Raw genomic sequence first — 27,927 nt, 5'->3', positions numbered from 1 at the left:
AAATATAGACCGACTGAGCTTTTTCCCAGTCAATCGTGTTCAAAGAACAGAACATCTGAGAGCATCAAGGCTTTTGACTCGACAAGTAGGGCCAGCTCTCAAATTAATTGACTTTAACAAGACAGGAGTAAGTCTTTTCAAAATCCCTGCCTTCTAACTCCTACATCACATTCAATTACCTTCCATATCAACTGGTTTCTGTACAGTCGCAAACCTATCATTTTGAAAAAACTGCAGTCTTTCATTGAAGAATATGGATCTGAACTAAGGAAGATCATAGGCTATTCCGGAGTCAGCTATACGCCGATCAAATACTCATCAAATATTAAAAGTGTAATAATTCTGCAGTGTGGGAAGTTGAGAAACACAGATAAAAGAAGCAGACAAAGAGAATGACCTACAATCAGAGAGAGTTTCTTCAAAATATCATGATTTTACTGTTACGGATTTTTATTTATGCTTATTTCTTACCATATCATTAAGATGAACTACTGTTTTAAAGTTCTTTAAGGGATCATGAAGCACCAGGAGGCACACACTCTAAATACATTGTGTTCAACATATTGGCGTTGTACATAAAATACTGTCAGGATTTTGCACTGAGTGTTTTTTTTTTTTACCTGATATGGAAGTGAGAGATGATTGATTTTAACCGCCTTATCATTACCTAATTCATTTGTAGGAGGTGCGTTCAAACACTTTTTGTAACTAGACTTGGCAAGTATGTTGTGCATAAAGTGCTGTTTTCTACTGTACTGTAGTCTCAGCCAACATTTAATGCACACAATGCATCTTTGTTTAAATCGATGAGGTGTGTGTGTGTGTGTATTTTGTGCGTGTGTGTGTGTATTTTGTGCATAGTGGAAGAGATATACGGATGCATTTCTGTGAGAGAAACTCCATTACATTAGCTGCAGCTCCCTGATGGGACATTCAAAAGAAGGTTTATTTTACACTTCAGGAAATACAATTACCAGGCAATGTACAAGATTTTGGATGAAACGCTTTATGATAAAAAAGACAATGTCCTTTTCTAAAAGCAGTCGGAATAGAAGAAAACATGAACATCAGGGACTGCAGTCATGTTTATTCTCCATTGTTGGAACTTAGAACACACATCAAATGCTACTCTACAGGCAAATGACCTGCATGCAACGTTGGCAAATGAATTAAATATGTACATACATTATGAAATATTATGAAATGTGGAAAAATGCAATGTATTTTAATATCATTAGAAAACTTAAGACATGTCACTGTGGCGGTTCTTACAAATGAATACATGTTTGCTTTCTCTCCCTTTTACCAAGCTGCCCTAAGCAGTACGATAACATACAGGTGTGATGAATATATTAACACTATTTGCAATGGGAAAATGTGGATTTACTAAAAGCTGAGTTGCCTATACCAGGTGAACGTGGTGTCTAACTGCACATGCCAATATCAAAAATACACTGCGACTTTAAAGTCATGAAGACCGGCCTCCCAGAGATGATCGTGTCTTTTTATACTGCAATAACTTACCAAGTGTCTGGCAGTCATCAGTGTTAACGGCGCCATGGGTTAACATTAGTTTGTGTCCTATCTACCTGCAGGAGTAGCTACTGTACTGTAATGTGTGTGTGTGTGTGTGTGTGTGTGTGTGTGTGTGTGTGTGTGTGTGTGTGTGTGTGTGTGTGTGTGTGTGTGTGTGTGTGTGTGTGTGTGTGTGTGTGTGTGTGTGTGTGTGTGTGTGTGTGTGTGTGTGTGTGTGTGTGTGTGTGTGTGTGTGTGTGTGTGTGTGTGTGTGTGTGTGTGTGTGGTCATGTAGATACAGTATGTGTGTACATGTAGTTAGGTGTTTTCCTACAAATGCCGGGTGCATTTTGCAAACACAGCTTCAGCCAACCCGATCCACTACACATGTTTTCTCATCAGTGACAAAGGTGGAGGAATGCATTGATGTTAGAAGAGAGAGCCATTTAACGTTGTCTTGCTTCTTCTCAAACCTCGATGATGTTGATAGACGGCACAGAAGGATGAAACTGCAACAGAACAGATGAAAGACATCATGGTTAGCATACTATTTTACAAACTGTGAAATATGAATACCAAGTCAGTTTATTGGGTCATGAGAATAAAATGCCCCCTATCCGAATATCTCCATCCACAGCTCGAGAAGTACCCTTGTCATTTTTGCTTGCAAGCCAATCAGAAAGGGGGATTTAACTTAAAACAAAGTGGTATCTTTTCTCTTTGGTGAGATGAAACCTTTTTTTAGCCATGTACACAATTGACTGATCGTAGACCTTGCATAACATCTGACCTCCTAATGAGGACTGGAAGGAGAGATAAGCCAAACACAATGAGGCATCCTGAAACGATTGTCCCTCAGCTTATTTAAATTTAAATTCAATATGGTGCTAGTTTAAATCTCAGCCAGAGGTCAACACACACAATGTTAAAGACCTCTTCTATTGATCGGCCACAGCCTCATACATCTGTCCACTGTTTTCCTTTACTTTTATAGTCAAACTCAAAGCTTTACTTGTGACTCGATTTTCTATCTTTCAGGCATGGACTTGTCTATTCTTGAATTGACCACTGAGAATCCTAGAGCATCAACATTAAACCAACCATTTCTGTCCTATTATAGATCATGCAATATATATCTTCCATAACAGACATGCTGCTTTAATGTTATTTCTAGAAACTGCGTCTTGAGAAAAAGAATCCTTGGAAATCTCCAGGATCTGCAGGAAAAACACCATTAGGTTTTATTTTCTCCCAGTGGAAATGTGATGGAAGATGTTGCCTTCTATATCAGATGTTCTAAATATCTCCTCAGATGGGATGAAACCAATTGGCGTAAAGTTGAACAAATAGGCTGTATTGTCTAAATGTGTTCCGGCAACAGTGTTGTCTGTGTGCTGTTAATGACAAATAAAAGCATCTAACTAATAAAAGGTTACACTTTAACAATGACCTGGTATATTCTATTTTTAGCAGTGATTACCATCCTCTGTCTTCCTAGGTTCTATTCAAGATTTGTTTTTATTTTAAAGGGGACCTATCATGCAAAATGCACCTTTTGTACGTCTTTTATACATGAATATGTGTCCCCGGTGTGTCAGGGAACTCGCCAAGTGTCAGAAAACACAACCCTCTCTCTTTTCCTCCATACCCAAATCTATAAAAACGGGGCTGCAACGGATCTGATACAGATTTGAAAATAGTCTGAGTCAGTGACGAGGAGCTCCACCTATATGGCCAACTCTCCACCAATCAGGGGATTGAGAGGTTGCTGTGGCATGGTAACAGCATGGTAACATGACGCTCTAACTCGGCCCCCTCCTTTGCAGGGGGGCGTGGTCAGCTGCAGCTCATGCAAAGACAGGGGTGGAGGAGAGCAAAATAGAGCGAAATGAGGCATGGCTAAAATGCATGATCTGTTTGGTATTTTGAAAAACAAAACTTATAAATATACCTTATATAGGTATGGCCCTACAATATATTATTCAAATATAGCATGATAGGTCTCCTTTAAGTGAAAACCTAGTTTCTAATTAACCATACATTAGCATTCTCCACATTTCTCCACATGCAAATTCCATTATCTAATCAAATAAAATGTCAATTTCTGCCTCGAATCTAAATTTCAGCTGCTCGTGCCTAATCTATTTATTATGAGATTATTTGGCGAATAAAGCACAAGAGAGAGCTTTGGTAGGTCAGCAAAAGTGTGGAGCTGATGTGTACACCATACCTGGGCAGCATTTTGGAAGTGATCAATCATCATCTCCTAACAAATCCATCATTAATTATGGCATAGTGGAGCTCTTAGTTACCCAGCCTGTACAGATGTACGTGCACCCAAAATAAATACAGTTATCATTTTAATATCCAGTACAACAGAGTTTCCAGTTTCTAAGTGCCAATAGGTGGGCACTTAACTGTGACATTATTTCTGCTGGAAGGTCATTTTGTTTACCAACAGCACGACACGAAACATGAAATGGAATCCTTGACACGTCTAAATAAGAAGAGGAAACGTGAAAATAATAAGTAAGATCTAGGCTGAATTCCATTTAGTGTCAGGGTCGTGGTTTTGTGTACGCTGGCTCACTGTCACACAGAGAGACACTGTTTGTTTACACATAGAGCTGCATGAAAAAGAGCTTTTTATTCAGAGAAACCCCGCCCACCTTGCTCCTCAGCAGCCCCCCGCTGTGGTGCTCGGGCGTGCTCCTCTCCGATGACGGCTTGGCCTTCTCCTTACTGTTGCTGGAGTCGTTGTCCTTGATGATGTCATACTGCCGGCAGAACAGGGCAATCACAGCTGCCGGGGAGGAGAGAGATGGGCACACACACACACAAACGAATGAGGATAGGAATTCAGCGGTGATGTCCCCCCGACTGTCACTCTCAGACATGTCACCACTTCCTCTAATGCTGAAAGGCCATGCGGATAATGGAATTCTGTTCCTCTGGCTGGGAGTGTGAAGCTCTGCCTCAATCGGAAAGCTTGGAAGACAGTTATTCTCCATGGAGTTTGCTTTGCTACAGTAAGAAATCTGCCAGGTGCAGCACTGCCTCCAGTTTACTAAACACTGTAATGCGCACAAATAACTGCCTTGCTTCACTGAGGTTATGAATATCTATGAGAGTCGCATCATTAAATATTCAGACCCTGGTATCAAGTTCTGGTAAAGAACATTACTGTAGCTGCAAGAAATCAAGGCACGTGTAATTCATCAACTGACAAATTATTATTCATGCATCCTGTAAGAGCTTCGCAACACTGCAACTAGATGTCATATATATATGATAGGCATTTATACGGGTTTGTTTCTGGATTAAATTGCAGCAGCATTTGTTTAATTTGAAAAGTGATTAGTTTGCATTTAAATGGTTCACATTACAGTTTATTGTAATGTTGTTATAAAGTCACAATTGTCCTCAAGAGCTCAGCAAAAACAACTGCTGATGATGATTTATTGAAAGCACTATTTCAACCAACACCACCTCGCTACACCGAGGCAGTATACAGCGTTTTTAAGCAATTGGCTAATTACTTTATAGTTTTGTTTATTTTTTTCTTTGGACCTAGAACAAGCGGTTAAAGATTTTTTAAAAATCATAAAAATAATTGTGATAAGAGCAAGAAATAAAAGATAAAATCCGTAAAAAAAAACAACTATCTTTTGCCGATTTAGAACCCAAAAAGCAGGGAATATGGACTTTAAAACTGGACCGGCTGGAAATGAGCAGCTCATTATGATCGCAGCACATGAGGTGTTTTTATTCCTTCACTCCCACTCCCACTTCTCCATGTCCCTTCGGTCTCTCTCATTAGTATTATCTCTGATACTCTGTGAAACCTGGCGTCCGGCAGCCTGTCAGATCTGCCACTTCTCATTGTGCCTCAACACTTCATTAAGCTGCACACTTCCTCAAAGGAGTAGAAACTCACGCAGGGAAGGAGAGCTCCGAGGCAGAGAATATACAGGACAGCATGATGATGGTTTGACAAAAGTCTAGAAGGGAAAATCTATGCTCCGGTTTCTAGACTTTAAATATGGATCTTAAAGCTCTTGTTCTGGATGACTGTGTATTGATTGTTGTGTCGATGTATTGATGTAACTACAAGATAATCTGCAGTGTAAAACCTCTTTCAAGTGTGCACAATTAGCTTGTATCATTGAGGCTAACAATAAATGCTAACACGTTGCAGTTCCAGTGGAAACAATCTGTTCTCTTTTAGCTGATTTGGCAGAATTTTCATTTAATTTCACCATGGACACCGACCAATCAATAACATGATATGCTTTACCTTGAATGTATAGGTATCGGATCATATCGAATCTACAATGAGGCTATTAATAATGGGACACATTTAAATAGGACATAGTACTAGGATTGTTTATAGAGAGACTTGGTTATATAGCTAATAATATAAACTAGTTTCAATAAATTAATTGGCCTTATTAAAACTTAAGAAATGTGATTTGAAAGTACAATGAACGCCTCTAGCAAGGTGTCAATTTTTGGGAAAATAACATTTTTAACTACATCCAGTTAAAAACAATCACTTATGTAAACAGGAATTCATTTCAGCACCTCAGGCTGTTACTTCCTGACATAAAATGTAATGGGGCAAACCACAAATTAAACTCACCTGCAGAACACTTAAATTGTCCTAACAGCGTTTCTTTAGTGCTAAAATGTTGTATTCACACAATAAAATATGGACTTTTACTATAACCGTAACCATAAAATATACATATCCTCTTACTGTGATCGATAAAGTGCTGCTGTATTTATTAAGGTAAAATACGTGCACGCTTTCTTTTACAGTTTAGGTATGTTTCATTGTATATCCATGAAGAAATACCATCCATCCATCCATCTTCTCCCGCTTATCCGTGGTCGGGTCGCGGGGGTAGCAGTTCCAGCAGAGAGCCCCAAACGTTCCTTTCCCTGGCGACATCAACCAGCTCTGACTGGGGGATCCCAAGGCGCTCCCAGGCCAGCGAAGAGATATAATCCCTCCACCTGGTCCTAGGTCTACCCCTTGGTCTCTTCCCAGCTGGACGTGCCTGGAACACCTCCCTTGGGAGGCGCCCAGGTGGCATCCTAACTAGGTGCCCGAACCACCTCAACTGGCTCCTTTCGACGCAAAGGAAATACCATATTGCCTTTAATGTTCTTCCTTTAATCATATTACCAAGCTAACCTATGTTGGGTCTACATATCTACATAACGTATTTTCTTGTAAGTGCTTTTTTAAAGACTAAATCATTATTATTGTACACACAATCTGCATACCTACCTGCCCACATGACCAGGACCACCACGACGATGATCATCTCTCCTGTTTGTATATGTCGGGAGTTATCCAGGCCCTGCACAGTGGGGTCATCTAGAGAGACCACAGGAAGGACATTAGTCAAGACACACTCCAAGGTCCAACTACTGAATACTGAGGACTGAACATTTTGACCTTTCCTTAATTGATACAACAAAGAACAACAAACATTGGACATTGAAATGCAATTCAGTAAAAAACATCACACACAATAACACATAAGTCTTGACATAGTGTCAGTAAAAACTAACTACCCTTCACAAGAGAAGAGCTTGTTCTGTGGATGTCCTGATAAGACCACATCCTGTCAATTAGCACCGGTAAAAGTTGACACGCCCTTCATTTCTCATGATTTTTATGTCATTTAACAAAAAACGTAGTCAGAAAATGTGCTGGGCATTACCACAAATCAATCCTGTAGCATTAATCCTCCTTTAAGTGGATTGACTAAGGGCCTTTTTCCACTCTGCAAACTATCTCTTAACCCGCATGGATGGAACTCGTCCAGAGCACCACTCTTCCCAATTGCTTCTTTCAGTGAATCAAGTCGTCAGGAAACTGGGCCGGAAACGGTCAGCTCTCTTGGTGTGATGGCTGCTACAAAGTGGGGTCAATTACTTCCATCTCGGTAGTGTGCATGGGGAACGTAAATGAAGAAAGGGAAGGTGTGGAGTTGTAACTTTAAAATAGCCTCTAATCATTGTGGCTGTGTTGACTGTGGGTCATTGAACTCTTGAAGAACAACGTATGTCAGGACAATCAATGTAAGTTCTTGTAGCTTACACACATATAGTTCTGTTTTATATGAATAATTTAGCAATTTTCTGATTACATTTTACATCTACATTTACAGTCATCAGTAAATAAAGGCACCTGCTGACTACCATAAAAGCAATAACACATTGTTTAACCAAACTACTGAAATGCATAGATAAAACTACTAAGAGAAGGCTGTTTCATAGAGAATCTACTGGTAGAAGGCTGTGTCAGTAATTAGCCTTGAGGCTTTGGTATTCTGAAAGACCTTCCATCTAAACGTCTGCAAATGCCTTGTTAACTGTGTTCTAGTTTGTCTTTAAAGGGCCATTTCCATGAGCATTTTAATCTTAAACGCTAAAAATGAATGAACTTGCACACGACAAAATGTAAAGAAGGAACTATTTGGATTAAATCCAATAAACAAAACATCAAAGCGTACCTTGATGCTTAGTGGCATCGTAAACACACATATGGCAGATAACATAAACTAAATGCTAACTAAATGCTAATGCTACACCTTTGAGTCTGAGTTTCAGCGGTTTGGTGGAATAATGCTTATTCATGCCCTGCTGTTAGTTAGTAGTTGCCTTTTTTTTTAACTGTAAATGTACCTTTTATTGACCCAATAGTGAAGGTGAATTGCTTCCCCTTTTAAGTGTGCAGGTATTACAAATGGCTCCTGACTGAAATGTTCAAAACAACTCCGCAATGACCCCCCTGTGTTATCTATCAGCTAGCAGTGTGGGATGTGCTTCCAGCAGCATGTAGGCACACATTATGCCGGGTCAGCACTAAGTACGACCTACGAGCTGCTCTCCACTTTATTATCCCACATCTCTTTCTGTCAGAAGAACCTGACCCACTGAATTATAAACTGGCCCTGCACATTTAGAGTTAATCATAGAGAAACCACTTGTATCAGGCTGTTACAGTAATTCATTTGATCTTTGAGGCTTCTGTATTCTGCACATTTCCATCTGAACTTCCTGCTCTTGTTTACCGTGTTCCAGTTGATCTAATGATCCTTAATTTGAAAAACGTGCTGCTGACGGTGAAGCATGCTGATATTCACCATGTGCATATTTGATGTAATATACAAGCGAGCGATGGAACAAAATGATGACCTGAATAACATGTTGTGCTGCCGTATCGTACATATTTCATGTGGCATTGCTACCACACTCAGATATACGCTGTGATTCTCTGCTGTAGTCGGGAACGTATGGATTGTGATGCCTTCGGTGCACTCAAAGAGTTTGTATCGAGATAATTAGTTGACCTTCCTTCTGCTCACCCCAAATCCCAGGATGTTGTTTGTGGCTGTGAACTGTGTCGGGAAGCCATGTAGCAACACACTGGGGGGGCTGTACTGGTGTCATAATGATGAATCCTGTGATTTATTATTGCATTATGTCTCCTAGAAACTGTGTTTTTAAAATAAAACATACGTCTCCTACAGTAGCTATACAGTGTATCAAACATGTGAGTTCAACTACAGCTGAGTACAGTGCAGTATAATGTGAATTAATTTATTATGTAAAATCCATATCAGTATGGGTTGATGTTAAAATAATATGTACCAGGGAGCGTACTTTGTCTCAGTGCTGTCAATGCGGAGCCTGGGTGTTTCTCAGTAATTGTGTCTGAGGGGAGTGCTTACCGAGTTAGATTTGACTGCTCAAGGCATGAATCCTTTGAAATGATTCTTTCTTTCTTTTTTTGTCTCCTTTGTGAAAAAGTTTGAGAGCAGGTGACAATCGCAGCGGCTTTATGTGGCTTGTTTGGGAATGTTTTATATAACTTAATTGGAGGTTTTCTGTGTTGACTGTGGCGTCACTCTTCATGCAAAAGAATACAGCATGATAATGTAGTAGACACACAAATAGAAACACCCCATACAAATATCTAACATTGTTAATCCCTTGTACCTCCATTATGCTGGAATTACTCCTCAGTAAGATACGTTTTAGTTTGCAAAGGTTATACAGAGCACTTGATTACTTTAATGGAATCCTAATAAACTGCAGACACATCACATGTTACTTGTACATGACTTACATACTCAATACTGTGGACAATCCCCACAGGAGCAATTTGGGGTGAAGTGTCTTGCCCAGGGACACAACGACATGCTGGCTGCAGCGGGGTTTGAACCTGTGACCCCCTGAACCCAAGGCTCTATCCACTGCGCCACACGCCCCCATATAACAACAATTGATCTTAAAAAGTCTCCTCCTCTGACCACGGTGAGACATACGTCACTCTTGAAGGGCAAGCAAATAACTCAAATATATACTCTGATTAAAAGCTTTCCATGGACTTAATCAAATTGAAATAGACTTTGTAATGACATATTGATCCTCAGTAGCCTATTTAAATTTAAATTGGCATATATTTTGCCAGGAAATGCTTTATACGAAATAGATTGATTCTCAATTTCGCTCGGGCAAGTTGTACATTCAGTTGCATATGCACTGATATGTAATTACATTTTCAAAGATAATTGCGTTCAGGAAATATATATAAGCATTATTGATTTATGGGTATTGTGAAGGAAATATTAATATTCTGTGCATGGGAAAATGTTAGTGTTTTCCCTATGTGTCTGCCTGCAACTTAGAGCAGGGCACAGGTCAAAGGACCTGCCTTCCTGTGGGGGAAGTGTGGCCAACTGCGCAGATGACTTTAACAGACTTTCTTTGTCTCTGAAGATCTTTTATTAATTATGATAGAAAGGGCGCGAACAGAGGCTCCTCCTAGATTCTCTGGGTAGAATTGCCTGAGTTTTCTGTGTATTTCTCAGTGTTGACTTGGAATTCACATGATGCGAGTTGTGTGAATATCTTGTGAATGCTCCCGGCCGTTGGATCTCTCAATAAATCCCAGTGTTTGACATTCAGAATTCCTGCTCCCCCCGTGTCTCTCTGAGTCCTGATTTCCATTGCAACAGAAGTTTCTCTTACAGGTATTATATCTATGGCTTTTTGGAATGCCTAGACTATGCTTCAAATCAATTTAGTTTCAATAGGAGGCACTTGGCTGTGAGATGCCGCAGCCAACTAGATTAAAAATGCTTCTTAAGGAGCATTGGTTAGCGGCAGGATCCTGAATATAAAAAAGTTCCTATTAAGATAAGGTTTATGACAAAGGCATATGATGCTATCTTGGAAGGAAACATTGTAAACATCCTTTCAGAGAGGGCAAAGTATTGTTAAGAGAAAGGATGGAGGTTATAAAAGTATTGGAGGTGTCTCAAAAGAGATAATTACATTTGTGTATTTGATATAGCAAAAGTTAATTTACAAAAGTATGTTTTTTGCTTGTTGTGGTTAAAATAAAAACGTAAGTCCGCATACATTTGCATACATTATCAGAGTGAAAATATACAACAACACAGACCCTTAGATGAAAACTGAAGCCGAGTCATAAACTCGACATTTGATGTGATTGGACTTTGAAACTGGGACATGGGAAGTCAGCAGTGCAGGCATTAGATTTATGGGAAGCTGACACTGTTGGCTTTTACATTTACCAAAACAAACTCCCACAAATGAAGCTCATGCACTGAGTGGGCTGTTTTCCTGACCCACTTGCATGACTCGTGGGGGCTACAAATTGTGATTAATGGTGCACAGTGAAACCTTTTCCAAAAGTAGTAAGTGAAATATTGTTATTCCAAGCGCTTCATTCAGATATTCATGGTTAGTTAACTCTCTAAAATTCATTGCTTTTAACTAATATAAACACAGATACAAATGTGTGTTTATTTAATGTAAAGCAAGAGGAAATTAGTTAAATGTTTCTGTATTACTTAAATGGACAGTGTACAGTAGGGCTGCTCGATTATGGCAAATCATAATCTCGATTATTTGGGTCAATAATTGATATCACGATTATTAAAAAAATGTATTGGAGAAAAAAAATGTGAACAGTATGTTTTTAACAGTTGATTACCCTGATCTTTAAGTATAATTCAACTGAAAATAAAAAAAAAAATTATTTAAAAAAAATAATAAAAAAATAATCGTTTTATTTAGATTGTTGTTTTCGTAATCGTTGCAAGCCGTAATTGCGATTAAAATACGATTAATTGAGCAGCCCTAGTGTACAGGCTCTTCAGCTGAACTTGAGCCTGAATGTGTTTCTTTTTCTTTCACCGATGGAGCCAGCTCAATTTATTTTACCAACCCTGAGTCAGCTAAAAAGGAAGACGTGTATGATTCACCTGCATCAGCACTTCCTATATTCATAACCTACACCACCCCATAATATAACACAAGCCAACATTGTTTGAAGTAGCAGGCCTGTTTCTAGAACGGTGCCAAACTCAAGCTGTCATTGTTTAAACTGTTAATATATTTGGCTCATCCCATAATCATGGCTAAAGGAATGTAGAGAAGGGCTTTTCTCTGAAATGTAGCCTTCCCAACTGCCTACAGTATAATAGAGAGCAAATGGCTTTTTCTGACACTTTCCTCATCTGTGCCATGAAGAATTGAGAATTACTAACCCCTTTCTCCATTGGTCATGGTGTTCATATTTCCCTCCAGCCAGACACTGAATCCAAAGTGCTTCAGAGTGTCTGTTTGAATCTGATTAGTTCACCCCGAGTTATATGGATTCAGAGGAGTTGCCTGCAGCAATGCTTGAACAGTCTGTCAATAATGAAATGGTCTACAGGAGAAAATAGACCTGCGTGAGAGGAGGCTTTAGGTTACTTGCACTTTACTGTAGCTAATTTTCGATGCCAGGCCGCTTAAAAGCATTCAACAGCCAGAAGAGGCTTGAGCGCGAGAGCAGGAAAAGCATCTGTAATGGGTTGCTGCTGTGTTCGCCTCGGTGTTCGCAGCTTTATGTTGCGCAACAGAGTGAGGTGAAACACTCCTTTTGTGACCTTATGGATAATACTGCATTTCGACAAACTTTTATAGCATTTGATAGACTGAACCAACTCAATACCTGGCAGTTAAATTATATATTTTTGACATTGACATATCCCATGAAGACACAATTAATTGATCAGACTAACAAGTATTGCCTGTGTATCCGAAGAATGATATATATTATTCATCACGCCACAGAACTACAGTATTGTAGCGCAAAAGCATAAAAAGTCATTTGAAAAAAGAATACAGCCACTCCTGACACTGGGTGAAGTGTGTATGTCTTCAGTACAACACACATTTAATTTGAAAGAAGTGCTTTTGTTGTGATATCTCAGTAACATGTAAGGAAATGTCTTCAAATTAGGCACAGTCATCAACATAGTCATGATAAACATGTATATAATCTGAAGGTCAAAGGTTGATCAACGTCACTGGTTGGCGGAGACTGTGTTAGTAGCATATCTAATGGATAGACTTTTAGTTTTGTTAGTAGTTTTTGAACAATAATAGAGTTCCACTTTAAGGAACTATAAACTATATATGTGGCTACACAAACAATATGAGTTAGCAAGAAGGATTGATTGTTGGTTTTAGTGTTGTTAGGGGTTTGAGGACGATATTAAAAAACACATGCCTTAGCATTTAACTTCAAAGAAAGGTTTTAGCACATGTGAAAACACGAGCCCCTACTCTTCGAACCATGTTTTATTATTGTCCTTTAACACAGACAGAAACACATTTATTCAAATGATCTTAGCAAGAGGCAAACAACCATATGCCACAGCTGCTTACCTTGGTTGGAGCTGTTGGAGGGGAAGCGATCTGTCTTTTTGAGGGTTCGAAAATGGACCTTCTTGCTGGCTTGGCTCTCCCCATAAAGGCCGATTGACTGGACCTGGATGATGTAGTCGGTCTCCTCCTCCAAGTCCCAGAGGACGCAAGAGCGGCTGGTGGTGTTGACTTCCCGAATGAATCGTTGCATGTGTCCCTCCTGCCTCTACGGATACCAACAGGGATAAAGTACAACAACGTAGATTGATCTTTTGAATAGATGCAGTAATCAATACAGTGTTGGTAATCAGGGTGAAGAAACAGTCCTGCAAATGTGTCCCTAAGGAAGAAACCTTCGTAAAAATGCTAAAAACAATCATGTACCTCTTGATGGAGCCATGATAATGTGAGACGGAGGTTACCTGCCAAAGTTTGCTGGAGAACGACATGTTGGGTGCTTATTATATTAACAGTTGGCAATTTAGTTTAGCCATAAGGACTCTTGACTGGGAATTATACATTTGCAGTCAATATTCTGAAAGCTTGTGACTCAAGGCACTTGCCATCTAGACTAATCAGAGTCTCAGACTTTGTCAATGACCTTTCAGAAGGTTACTGGAGCAACAAAGACCCATAGCTATGTGTGGCTCTAGGTCGAAGTCTCTGTAATGGCCCTGCTCGACTAAAAGACAGCTGTAAACTATGAGTAATGTAATTATTTACCACGATATACATCAAATTAAGATGCTTACCATGACAAACATCTGTGTGTTTGGGTCATTTTGGTGTTGTACACAGACCATCAGTCACACTAAGTGAAAGCAAAGTTAAAGGGTTGCATGATGCTTTAAAGCATAAACACAATTACATAAACATATGATGTTCACCCATTCAGGGTTAACATTTATTGGTGTTCCTATATTAAGCCTATGAAATCGTTTTAGCTTCAGAATTGCAGTTTGGCGGCTTCACAAAGTGGCCCCCTGTTTTCTCTTGACAATTGCCGAGTTTGATTCTGACTCCAAGCTTGAAGGAAATATTTAGTCATCCTTTCTGCATGCTAAGCAAAGCTTTACCCAAGAATAAACACAGAGATGAAGACACATCTTCATTCATCTGCCTGTGCACATGTGCTAATACTTACTCATTATGCTGGACAAACTCATGAAATATAGTGTTTGATGAGCATATAAAAACTCCTCTATGGACTTCAGTTAGTGACTATATTATCATTTAATTGTCCGAGTAATGTGTTTTCAGTCACTCATACCTATTTTAGCCGTACGTGTTTCACAGGCTGACAGGGCGGGTTCCAGATTCCAGGTGCACTTCTTCATACTCGCTGCATGGTGTGCCAACAACATTTCAACTGGACATGACAAAGGCTCAATGCCAAGTCACAAATCTAAAACTAATGCAATTTTCCCTAACGGCCCCTACACACGGCGGCGTGCGTTGAAGCTTGCCGGCGGGCATGTCTGACGCTCGACCAAGAACCAATCACATGAATCTCCCGCCCCGGACACACAAGCAGCGGTTTGATTGGCTAGAGCTTGTACTGGCATATGATTCGATTGGCTGACGCTTCCGTCGAAGCTTCAAAAGTAGAACATTGCTCTACTTTTGAAGCGAGCAATGCTTTGCTCCCACAATGCAGTTTGGCGAAGCGTGACGTCACCCCATTCAAAGTGAATGGGCAGAAGCGTTGAAGCTTCAACGCACGCCGACGTGTGTAGGGGCCGTTATGTTTTTTTTTCTGCCAACCCGTCCATGTTTCGCCATATTCATAATACAAGTTTAGGACTTACCTGTTGTGAGATCGAAAAGCCGATTATTATATCTCGCTCTGGAACTTCCCAGGACACAGTTGCCGAGTCGGCTCGCAGGTGCATGACGGACACATTAACAGGAGCCGGTGGCCGGTCTGACGGAAAGGAAACAGAAATAGACTTTCTGTTAATCCACCAGATATTAAATTATCCAAGCCATATGTGTCCACGCTGCACCTGGAAAGTCTTGGCACTGAACTCAACACTATAACCTGGCTGTATGTGTCATCATGGTACACTAACTGCTGGGTCTCATGTTATAAAAAGCTAAATATTCAATAGACCCACAGTTATAAAGCACCTTTATTTTCTTCCGACCACTCAAAGCGTATTAAAACCACATATCAACATTGACCAATTACCACACAAGGTGCCAAACTGCTCTTCAGTATCTTATCTCATGGTCATTTATACAAACTCACACACTAGCTGTGCCTTCGGGAGCAATTTGGGTTCACAATCTTTAAAAGCACATTACAACATGCAGATTGTACTAGCCGAGGTAAACCGACGATCTTCTGATAAGTTTTACCTCGTGAACTGGACTACAGTGAAGTTGTCTCTTTTTTGATGGGCTATATGGAGTTTTGTTTGACCAAAGCACATTCCTGTTATTCCTTTCATCTCAGATACCAGCTTTACTGTTTACTAATCCTCTTAGACCAATAAACCATTGGGTTGACATTGAAAACTGTTTTCAAAGGCAGCCTCAGTGTGGCCACTCAAAACAACACAATACTGTATCCGTTCCTCTGACCAAACAATAAGATCAGTACATTCAAACACCTTCGTTAAGTGTCCTTGTTACTAGCTGTTATAATTGTCTACTTGCATTTTAAATTAAACCTGCATCAATGTCTCATGTTCGATGTCCCTTATCTTAAACAGCCTTGTCGGTCGAGCTGACCAAAGTAACCATGGTGTCCATTTCCTGTCCAACTCACTCAGGCATGGTTACGTTTCTACATTCTGGTACATTGCAACCATCTATCATGATGTGGTTGCTATTGGAAACGTTGATTGCAAAGTGGGACTAAAGCCTGAGAAGCAAAGGCAGGAGCGCCTGAAGGTGACAGATCTAATAAAGCGCCCTATACGTTTTCACAGTCTCCTAACAATAGCTCAGATCAGAGGGACAGATGAAATGGGATTGGCCGTGCCGATGGGGACCTGGAGGCTGTCCTCGGGGTCTAATGGACTCTGTGTGTTGTTGCAGAAAGTGACTGGAGCAATATTGAGAGGTTAACGTGAGTGGACCGGTCTTGAGATGTCAGATTTGTGAGATATAATGAGAAAATAATAGGGGATCTTATGGGGATCGCGTCAGATAAGACAAAGCTTGATGCTTTAATGCTTTTCCTAGTTGTAATTACAGTATCAGAGCTGCTCTGTAACTACCTGTAGTACGATTTTTATACGAAGCTTTCGGTAGCTAGTCAAGGGAATGTTAATTGACAGTTCAGTCCATTTGTATTTCAAACGCTCTTATTAACTCGTAGAGCCTGGGCTTGATAACCCATAACACAGTTATCTTGAGATGATAGCCAAAGGCATTTGCTGTACGAGGACAATATTGCATCCCAGCAGTGCACTCCAGAGTAAGAGAGAAAGAGATGAAACACAAAATGATCAAATTGGTAGATATTTCAAATTATTTGCTGTTTTCTACATTGGCCCCTCTCACATCTCTCTCATCTTATCTCCCAAAGTCTGCCCTTTTATCTCTCCCTCCCTCTCTCTTTCTGTTCTTGCACTTCAGTCCATTTTTATCTCAGAGACAATCCATGGTGGCTTCAGTGTTCGGTGCAAAAGGTGACATTGAGGCAGATCAGAAGTCCCTTGGGTCAGGCGGGACTATCAGTCTCTCTGCGGCAGCCCTTGTGGCATTCATAGGGAGAGGTCAAGGTCAAACACTTGGTTCCTTGGGCTCATGACAAGGTCAGAGATTGATAGTTGAAGGGGAGCGAATGAGCTGAACAAGAGGCCAGAGTAATGCTTAGTCTGTGGTGGAGAGGAAATTAGTGTTCCCACTGTAGAGAGGGGGGGGGGGGGGCCTGGCTTTAAGTATCAAGAGGTTAGGAGGTTACGTCCGTCTCCTTTTGCCCATTTAATGAGAGTATTATTTATGGATGTCACAAACCTGGGTGTACGGATTGATCGTGATTTTAAACTACACAAACAGATTCTTTCAGCTAAGACTTTTCGCAAAGGTCAAGCCTTTCCTTTCTTTTAATGACTTTGAGAAAGTAATACATTGTTTTATATCCACTAAACTGGATTACTGCAATGCTGTGTACATTGGAGTAAGCAAAGCTTCCAGCTTACGCCTACAGCTGGTCCAGAATGCTGCTGCAAGCCTCCTTACAAGGACAGGCAGGCGTGAACATGTTACGCCTGTACTCGCCTAGCTACCAGTCAGTTTTAGAATACGATTTAAAATGTTACTGTTCGCATACAAAGCCCTAAACGGTTTAGCCCCACCGTACCTGGCAGATCTTTTAAAACCATACACACCCACACGGTCACTGAGGTTGGTAGTCCCAAAATCAAGGCTAAAGGCCCTGTCACACTGTCCCGAAATTGACACCCGATGGACACACGAATATGGAATTGTGAATTTCGCACGAAGATGGCCCCGAACCACACACGAAGGCAACATTTACATTACATTTAAGACATAAAACTGCAATGAAAGTACCAAAAACAATTATGTTACAGTACTATGATACTGTACTGATATCTTCAGACTTTGTTCTTTACTTTATCCGTCTTTATATGTAGAAAATATTACGTTTTCTCCGTAATGTTGTTTCCATAACAACAACAATTTCCTGTCAACTGTCCTTCAAAATAATATATTATATCCTTTTTAGTTTCACAGAACACAAATTGGGTTATTTACATAATATATTTACATGATTTTGTTGTGCAATAAAACAACCCGATGGACACACGATAAAGGAAATGTTCAAATTCGGCTGTGATCGTAGCAACATCGGGCCGTTCGTGAGGGCATCTTAAGCCTTCGTATGACCGCCGGCGGAGTTTCTCAGGCTCCGGCAGCAACTTCGTGAGCGGAGGCAAAATCTTTGGCATGCCAACAAATTGCCGAAGGACCTTGCGAAGGTTCATTTTCGTGTTGAATTTGTGTGTCAATTTTGCCCTTCGTAAGGCCATCGTGAGGGCATCTTGTTATCCTCGGTGCCATCGGGCATTCGCCCCGATCTGAGTGAATGTGAATGCACCGATGATAACACGAAGATGACACGATTTGACAAGATGCCCTCACGAGTGCCTTACGAAGTTGCCGCTCACGAAGTTGCTGCCGGAGCCTGAGAAACTCCACCGACGGTCATACGATGGCTTAAGATGCCCTCACGAATGGCCCGATGTTGCTACGATCACAGCCGAATTTGAACATTTCCTTTATCGTGTGTCCATCGGGTGTCAATTTCGGGACAGTGTGACAGGGCCTTAAAGCAGCGGGGAGACAGAGCCTTTGCTGTTGCAGCTCAAAAGTTATGGAACGAATTGCCCCTCCAGGTTAGACTTGCTCCAACTCTGCCTGTTTTTAAATCTCGTTTAAAAACCCACTTCTTTTCTCTGGCATTTACAGGCCAGGTGACACTTGTGCTTTTATATTTGGGTTTTTATCTTACTAGTGTTTTGTATTGTTTTTGCGTCATGTCAGAGAGTTTTTCAGTCTGTGGCTTTTGATCTGGTTTCATTGTCTCGTGTTTTACATTTGTTTCATGTCCTTTCTGTTTTTTATGTGTTTATGCTATGTTTTTATACAGTTGTTGATGTACAGCACTTTGTTCAACTCTGTTGTTTTTAAATGTGCTATAGAAATAAAATGGATTGGATTGGATGGAAGCAGGCACTTAAGTGTGAAGATAGATATGCAGAAGGTTAAGAGGGAGCGCAACTCGCATAAAGAATATATTGTCCTTGATCTTTGGAGAGCTATGGGGCTGTGAGTCATACATATATATTCCAGTAATGGCGTCTGTGTCCTTGTTTCTAAATCACTGCTAATGTTTGTGTCACGTACATATGATGAGCATGCTAATGATGTTATAATTCAATCTATTATCAGTGAGATAACAAACCAACATGCTAGGATGCTAATTGGCCAACAAAGCCAATCAACAATTCCCTCATAACATGTTGCATATAGCTATATATGTAAAAGGATAACACTTCTCTTTATTTTAAAATGCCCACAGAGAACCAGCTTGTATTTCTAAAAGCAACATCGAAGTTGTTGTTTTGTAAAATGCATCTTGACACACTTTGCCAAAAATGATAAAGATAATCATTTGTTTTGGATACAATCTGAGTTACCAGTTAACACTATGAAGCTTACATTGCCATTTGCTAGATTGTCATACAGACCACTTCAAAATCAGATGCAACATTTATCTAAGACAGGACACATTACTGTCTCCTTGTCCTTTAGGTAATGGGGGTTGCAGACAGCAAAGCATGTGCAAATATAACAGCCAGTGAGCGTGATGCATCGTCTGTGGCTCATTTGTTGGTGATGGAGCCGGTGACAGGGCAGTTAAAGCAGGCCATCAGTAATGTATGAGTGACGACGCCCTATATGATGCAGTTGCCATCGCAGGTTGTTGAGCAGGTCAATTATATTTTCAACTGGGAGTCGGGTAAGGTGACTTTTCCACGCCATAGATGGAAGACTCTTAGCAGCTTTAGCCATTCATTTCATATTCTACAAGCTCATCAAATATACTTCCAATAATGTAATCACATTGAGCTCAGGAGCAGATTCTCGAATGCAAATATTTTCATTGATGTAAGGTCCCATTCCCCTCCCCATGTTGCCTTCTGGTTTGTTTGATGTTTCCATCTACAGTAATAAGTGTTAAATATAATCCAACATTCTAAATAAACTGCAATATATCCAGAACTGCGCTGCCCGCCTCCTCACCCACACCCCTCCAGAGACCACATCACCCCCGTCCTTCAAAACCTGCACTGGATCCCTGTCCGTCAACGAATACACTTCAAAATCCTTCTGCTAACACACAAAGTTGTCAACAACCATCCCCCCCCCCCCACCTCACCGACCTAATCCACCATCACACCCGTTCCCGCAGCCTTCGCTCATCAGAAGCCAACCTCCTTTCTATCCCCCCACGAACCAAGCACCGAACCTGGGGGGACAGAGCCTTCTCCATCGCTGCCCCCACCCTCTGGAACTCCCTTCCACAACACATCAGAGACTGCACCAACCCCCCCACCTTCAAAACACTGACCAAAACACAGGTTTTCAGACTGGCTTTTAATATGTGAATTATGTTGTGTTGCTGTTTTAATATGTGTATGGATGTTACCTTGGTTGGTGATTGGCTAACGGTTACACAAGCCAAAAAAAAAATCGTTATGACATCATAAAGGGGCCAAAATCTGACAGGTTTTTATATAAATGGATCAGGACAAAAAGTGCCTGAAACTTTCAGAATCTCTTTACACAGAGGGGACACATGTTTAGGTATAAAAGACATGAAAAAGTGGATTTCGCACAATAGGTGACCTTTCATATCTGCCAGGTTTCCTGAGTACGACCCACTCCACGTAATGTGCCATGTAAGATCTGCGATCAAACAGCGATAGGTCAAAGCGTCCGAGGCGTGTGTCAGTGCAAACAAATGGTGAGCCCCTCTTGGGATGTGAGCCAGTGCCAGAGTGAATCATACTGTAGCGCAGTGGTTCCCAAACTTTTTGTGCCCAAGGCACACCAAAGGACAAGTCAAAATCTCAAGGCACACCTATTGTGCAAAATAGCCCTGATAACACGTGTTATCACTCATATGTAAAATATATGTAAATGTGCCTAATTATTTACAAATGCCAAATAAAATGTAACAAAGACAACTATATTACTCATGAAATATTTAGTAACGAAATATTTCAGAAATGAATTTGAAACGTTATCAAATTAGGCTTCATCAAAGCAGCAACACACTCATTTAAACCAGACAGGTCACAACATTAAAAATGAGACAAAGGAAATTCAGCACAGATAACTGTCAATGCAAGGAAGCTGCATTGTCCATGGTCCTGAACTACAAATTATAAATGTAACATTTCAGCACAGTCGTTACTAAAAAAAAGTAATATATTACATATTACATATTACTTAAGTATTACACTACTTCGTTACTCTCTACATAAAGTAACTCGTTACTTTACTCGCAGGGCCGGCCCGCCCCTCCCTGCAGGCAGGCAGATCACGCAGACTGCTAAAGTTTCAAATGTTCTCTTTAGTTCAGTTTCCATCCTGAATGTTTTCCTATCTGACCATGGCTGTTCTCTGTCTCCTGCTATCTGTATATTTTGCGCAGTCTATCTCTGTTGCGTCGGCGTGTCCTCCTGCGTGTTGGCCATGTGTTGCACTGGAACCAGACACCGCAAAGACTTCAGCCGAGCACGTACGAACTGCGCATGCGTGAGTGGCAATAACTCTCCTTACCAGCAGGCGGCGGTAGTGTGTATTCGTCATTCAAAACAGGCAACAACCGGAAGACAGAGAAGAAGAACAGACTGTGATATAAACAAACACATAGCGTGTGCGGTAGCTCCACCTTAGCATGTGTTCTTTGCAGGTGCTTGTTGAGGTTTGACGTGGTGTTTACAGCAGTGGATAACAGCTTCTGGCCTGGACACAGTTTGCACCTCACCGTCACATTCCTGTCTATTCTTCGGATTAACTCAAAATAATGGGCATACGTCCTCCACCCCTCGAGAGTTATCGCTGACTCAGCCATGTTTATGCAGCACTGCAGGTGGAGATGTAGTCGCGCAGATTACGTACATATAAACCTACAAAGTACTGATATAGTAAATAAAAAAATAATTATTTTTATGTAGTTGTATATTGCAATAATAATGTATGGTTGTCACAAAATCCCACGGCACACCCGGACTTGCCTCACGGCACACCAGTGTGCCGCGGCACACCGTTTGGGAACCACTGCAGCGTGTAGCCACAGCCCGGCACATTAGCCCATCCCCATCTAACCGGAGTGCACAGAGAGAGAGTGAAAGAGCTGCTGGATCTCTGAATGGCTGACGAGCCACGTGGAAAAGAGCCCAGTTTGATTTGTTAGAGCTGGTATCTCTATATTTGCTTGCGACGCACGATTGGGCAATTTATTTTTGATGTAGGCATAGTTAGTTTATTGGTTACCTATACTGAATATTCACAGCAAAACAGAAGTGATATATTTTCTTTTATGGTCCAATATTCAACATTTTGATTCATGTGCAGTGTTTGGTCGCAAAGCATCTTGGGCAACCGTGACACATTGATTAAGCAGAAAATATTAGTTGTGAGTAGAAAATGGGAAAATCACCTGTCCGGTTCACCGGGAACAACATCTGATGGATGACGTGTCATTTCCATTTTGCATATCGTTCGATGTCGAAGAAAAGCAATAGGGTTGAAATGTTATCCGATGAAAAAGCAATATAAAAGACTATTTTTTCGTTTTTACAACCAATGTGGGTTACAAACTAATAGCACTGATGAGTTAATACAAAAATACAAACAGGGAACTCTAATTTCTGTTTTAGGGACCTTAAATATCATTACAATTTATGAAAGGATGCTGTAGTTGCACAGACATCCTAATTCTACACATTTCTATAGGGTGCGAAAGCAAGTTCAACTGTTATTTTGGCTGCAGTTAGTATCAGTTGCAGATTGATTTAACTTTAACTTCTTTTGAACCCAATTATTTCTATGATTTCCATCTCATGCACTCATTTCCAGTTGAAAGTGTCACAATTTGTTCTGTAACTCAGTTAATGCCCCAAAAAAAGACCTTTACAAACTATATCGAGTCTGACATGATTAAGTGTTCAGCTCGTTATTCTGTAATACATGTTCCAAATGATTGATCAATCACAATAAGAACTCATAAGTCATATTGCTTTCAAATGGAAAACACTGCGCTTTACCAAGGTTGTGCACCATTTTAAAGCTTATATTTCAGTCTCAATTACCTCCAAGCCAGTGACAGTTTAACGGGCTGCATGTAATGTACTCCATTTGTAATGCATATAATGGCTGCAGATGTAATATATCCTCTGAATGAAGGCAATAACTATAACAATGTGTTTCACAACCCAGTCGTGGGATGTCTAAATGTCCTCTGCACAGCAGGAGGTTGTCGCACATCTGCTCGCAGGCCTATTGCAAATCGCCTGGTAGTGAAAATCTAAAGCAATGTCATGCTGGTTTAATCTCTGCCCCCATATTACCTTTGAAGATCATTTTTTCTTGTTTCATTGTCAAATGTCATTCCCCTCTGAGATCCTGCCTTTCTTTCTCATGTGATGCTATGTGGGAGGGAACAGTGACTTAATGTGGTCTTTGATTAAATCTTCAGTAGTGTCTATCTAGTGCAACTGTTTGAAGTAGCTATGTAGATGGATACAGATGGAAGGACTTGTCCAGCCAGGCGTGGCTAAGTCCTGCTTTTCTCGTCTATGTTAGAGCCTCTCCACTGTAGATGCACTTACTGTCCCTCCCTTTAGGTACACTCTGTCTTTTTGTCAATGACTCAGAGGCTGAGATATGTCCGTTTGGACCAGGTGCTAGTCTAAGGTGAATGTAATCAATGGCCAAGCAGAGCATTTCAAGTCGCAAGCTAACATTTATGATTCTAATATTGTTAAGTCAAGCGTTTAGGAGCAGAATTATTGTTTACAGAGTTTGTAGCATTGCTTTTATTGGCTCCAGCTCAGTGTTTACTGGTTAGACAGATGGCGAAAACAAGACACCAACAAGTGTGAGCTTCTAAAACAGATACAAGATAAATAGTCCAGTTTTTCCACACACCGTAGTCTGTATTTTTGTTTAAATGTCTGCCATGTGACAGCAGATACAATTATTACAACTCTGATGGATTCTGCGCTAATACCAAATGTCTATTTGTCAAAAATGTGTCACCAGGTTTATGAACGGCAGATTGCCAATTTCAAAAATGACATGAGCCTCGCCATCCAGATAAATCCAGTAAAATCTAATTCATGTTTGCCGAGCGCCGGTGGTAAGTGGGATTCATTTTCTAGCTTGTTTTCAGACTGTAAATATTGTTACCTGCATTCAAGTACATCTTGTGAGGTTGGAAAAAGAGAAATCAAAGACCTTGTTTGGGTTAGAAAGACCTTGTGGCATCATGGTTTTCTTTTTCTCAACGATTTGTTATAAAGGAAGCAAAATATTCACTTTAAGTCATGAATATCTGGTTAAGTTGCATGCTTAATGGATGACATGAAAACGAATTGACAACTATTACTCTAATAGAAAAAATTGTAAGCAGATTTTAATGATTGAAGAAGGTCTAAACTGAAAATGTTCCCTTTTCTCAATGTTGTTGACATCATTATGAACCAAAGAAGCTTACAATTAATTGATAGAATCCACTGAATGTGAATCCCATCATCTCATAGCATGACTGCAGCTGGCAGTAACAAATTCAACATTTATTAGTTTGCTTTGAAGCTCATTGCAACCGCCACATTTATATTTATGAGTGCCATGTTTATTATTTTAACAGTGGCTTTTCCTGCTCTTGACAGCCCCATGCAGAACTGAACTGAGATCAGAAAGGTTTTTTGCATTTCACATATCAGACAAAAGCTCGGAATATTTGTATCAGGCACACACCCACAGAGAAAACGGTGAAGTGCCAATCTGATTTTCTCAAGGCGCTATCACATGTAAGTCTCAGTTCCCTTGAGAGGCAAGGGAGAAAGTGATAGAGGTAGATAAAAAGACAGAGATGCTGGAGATGCACGCATAAAGAGGCAGATAGAAATATTTCTGCTACAGAAATAAAAACTGTTCATTAAAGCAAGTCTGAAACTCAGCTTGCAATGGAAATAATGCAGAAGTACTTATAATTGGTGCTGATACTGACAAATAAGACCACAGTTGACAAGCAATCTCTCTCTTTCATGTTTCTATGGCACATTATTATAAGAAAGTGAATGCCCCTGTATATTTTGGTCACTTATGAGAGCTTTTACACATTTTCACATTGTTCAATAACGCAGTGATTTAACAATTTGTCAAACAAATGAGAAAAAGTGTCTTGCAAGTAATCAGGCAACGAAAAAAGGCTGGATGTGGCTTTAGTGCAGATTTACTTTATAAGACATTATAAAGTTTCATGCTTTAAACAAGCTGTTTTTTATAAGATGCATAAATAGGGCAAACTGCCAAGGTTATACTAAAGGTTATTATATATTTGTGAATGCAAAATAAATAAACACAATGTCCTTGTTTTGTAATTGATTCAAAAGGTTACAACAGGTTATCTTGTAATCTGTTCTACATGTGGTTAAAGGGGTTAAGGGACGAGCTACAGTAGACCTTTGCGTAGAAACATATTGTTTAATGTGAATTCATGAATAAAGTGAATCATCAGGTGCAGATTCAATTCCAAGAAAAAGCCTCGTTATCGCAGTGGCAGCTTTATAACACTTAGAGCATGGCTAATGGCACATTTTACAAGGCTACAATCATTGATTTGACTCCTCTGCTGTAGAGGCGTTCACTTACTTGCTCCTACCAAGAACATGCCGCTGGCAAAAAGCAACAGGACCACGGAGTTGACCAAAACAAGCAGGCGAGCCATTTCTCGAAGGGTATCGCTGCTCCTCTTAGAATAAATTGCAGATATCCTACGCTTGAAGGGCAACTAATTTACTGCTGTTCATTTTCTTTGATGAATGAATGAACAGTTACTGGCTGTTTCGTGGTCGAGGTGGTCAGTAAATAGATAGCCAGTGAAGGAACGTGACAAATGATGTGTTCAGGAACATGTTGTCGAAGCCGAAGCGGATTCTTCATTTAGGTTTTAAATCCACAAGTCCTTAAAATGTGTTGTCGAAAGTGTAGACGTCCATCATCCTCGAGAGCTCAGGTATGAAACAGGGAAAGGATGACGCTCGCGGGCTCGTCGGTCCCCTCACCGCGGGGCCATTCAGCAGCATGGACAGCGCCTTAAGTTAAAATTCACCTTGCCTTTTAGCGTTCCGCAGACCAGTGTTCACGGCTGGTTACGGGGATGGTCATTCCTGCAGTGCTTTCTTGATCTTGACGCCATGAGACCCTCGCACTTAGCGTTTCAGCTCAAGTGCACGCGCAGCACACCGTGATTAATGCTCCACGTGCCAGCAGCGGCTCTGCTGCCTATCTGCTCACACAGCTGCTTGAACATTTCCTCAACAAAATAAGCTACTATTTAGCTTAATAAGTAGTGTTTTAATGTTGTGTTGAATAGAGGTGAACATATTGTAACATATTGATCCGTCAGAGTTTGTTTGCAATGTGCCACTGTTTTGATTATTACACCCATTTGTATCACACAGATGCAGGACTTGCACACGCCTGTTACCGACAGGTCCGCACACGCTCTCCAGCCGAAACTCTCTAGTGTCTAGTCTTATTAATTTAAGCATTTTCTCATTAAAAATATCGAGTCTGACATGATTAAGTGTTCAGCTCAAAATATGCATTCATTCACAAACTAAATCAGGACACCTTTAAAGTTTTACGTCCGATTCGCTCCTTTTTTGAGTAGCATGAAGCTGCAGCGTCGGAGACAGCACTTGTAGAACCGCACTTGTAGAACCGCACACACAGGTCCCGCGTCACGGCGGCACGTGACGGAGCACGTTCACATCAGCGCCATATAGATAGAAGAGTTACGACACCGGAAGTCCAAAAACGGTTATCGTCACGTGGTTCATGTAGACGAGGATCGTTCCCCGGAAGTTCATGGCGGGCAATGTGAATGCATTGATAACAGGAGATAGAACTACGATTTTTGTTAATTATTAGTGAATAAAGGTTTTGATTTGCAATATTTATACAACAAATCGATGTGTATGTATTTACATCAATATGTTTTAAAAAATAAAATCGAATTTGCTAATATTAAGTGATAATATTAGGATTAGTGTGAACAACTAGTTTACATGTTACTAACAGTGCCTTGTTAAAGAGCCTGTTGCTGTTTATTTATAGCTTTGAATTCTTTCAAACCAATATTATCTTCTTAAACTTGTATGGTAGTCAGGAGCATCACTTTATAATGTGTATTGATACATTTAGAGGGAGGGGATCTAAAGTAATGCTTTAAAATTCAGATTGGATTCATTTCTACCATTTTCTTAAATTCATGGTAGTTTCAGTAATCCCCTGGTAATTGAGGACACAAGTTATCTAAATGACTAATGTCATCTTTATGGCTTTCAGAAAGGACAGGAGACCGACAGGATATGATGATGATGTTAAATGTGTTGCTTTAGGAACATCCATTGCAAATACATGGAATTCAATAAACATAGAAGAGCATATCATGCAGTTTGTCGGTGCCTTTTCCTCCGTGTTGTCCTGGTTAGCTGTGCTGCCTCCTAGTAGCCACCATGGTTTGCTGTGCTGCCTGGGGATGCTCAAATCGCTCAGAGAAAGGAGTACGAATGTACGGCTTCCCCACTGACACAGAGCGGAGTAAAAAATGGCTGGCTCAAGTCAGCAGGAGCAATTTCACGACCAACAGCAACACAATATGTGATGTAATTATATACAAACACTGCATTTGCACTTTTTCACAAAACGAAAACCACACCATTGGGAAAGCTTAATGTTTTGTTTAATACAAAAAAACAGGGAAAGGCTTGAAAAACACTGAGAGTTGAGACTCAGGGTGCAGGGTGAGGGTCTCAGTGCAGGCATTCAGGCTCCATTGAATCCCCCTCTGGTTCTTGTGCTGAAAGAGGGAGCAACAGA

General features: G+C 40.5%; 1 protein-coding gene across 1 annotated transcript; it reads right to left on the bottom strand.

Moving 5' to 3' along the window:
* Nucleotides 1-1,771: 1,771 nt before the first annotated feature.
* On the bottom strand, nt 1,772-26,285 carry fndc4a (fibronectin type III domain containing 4a). Its single transcript, XM_034076453.2, has 6 exons — nt 25,693-26,285; nt 15,072-15,187; nt 13,285-13,489; nt 6,812-6,901; nt 4,185-4,318; nt 1,772-2,024 (listed from the first exon to the last, which is right to left on the bottom strand). The coding sequence occupies exons 1-6, from the start codon at nt 25,766-25,768 to the stop codon at nt 1,983-1,985; spliced, it is 663 nt and encodes a 220-aa protein (XP_033932344.1). The 5' UTR covers nt 25,769-26,285; the 3' UTR covers nt 1,772-1,982.
* Nucleotides 26,286-27,927: the final 1,642 nt, after the last annotated feature.

Source organism: Pseudochaenichthys georgianus, chromosome 24 (assembly GCF_902827115.2).
Source record: "Pseudochaenichthys georgianus chromosome 24, fPseGeo1.2, whole genome shotgun sequence".
Classification (NCBI taxonomy): Eukaryota; Metazoa; Chordata; class Actinopteri; order Perciformes; family Channichthyidae; genus Pseudochaenichthys; species Pseudochaenichthys georgianus.
Note: the sequence above shows the minus strand (reverse complement) of the source record. Positions and strands in the feature narration are given on the sequence as shown.

What these genes read in the sequence shown, in the direction of transcription:
- fndc4a (XM_034076453.2), bottom strand. Translation starts at nt 25,768, where the DNA reads ATGGCTCGCCTGCTTGTTTTGGTCAACTCCGTGGTCCTGTTGCTTTTT. An exon ending in GCTTTTCGATCTCACAACAG is followed by an intron (nt 13,490 to 15,071) that starts GTAAGTCCTAAA and finishes TGGTATCCGTAG; the next exon opens with AGGCAGGAGGGACACATGCA. An exon ending in GGGGGCTGCTGAGGAGCAAG is followed by an intron (nt 2,025 to 4,184) that starts GTGGGCGGGGTT and finishes GTTCTGTTGCAG; the next exon opens with TTTCATCCTTCTGTGCCGTC.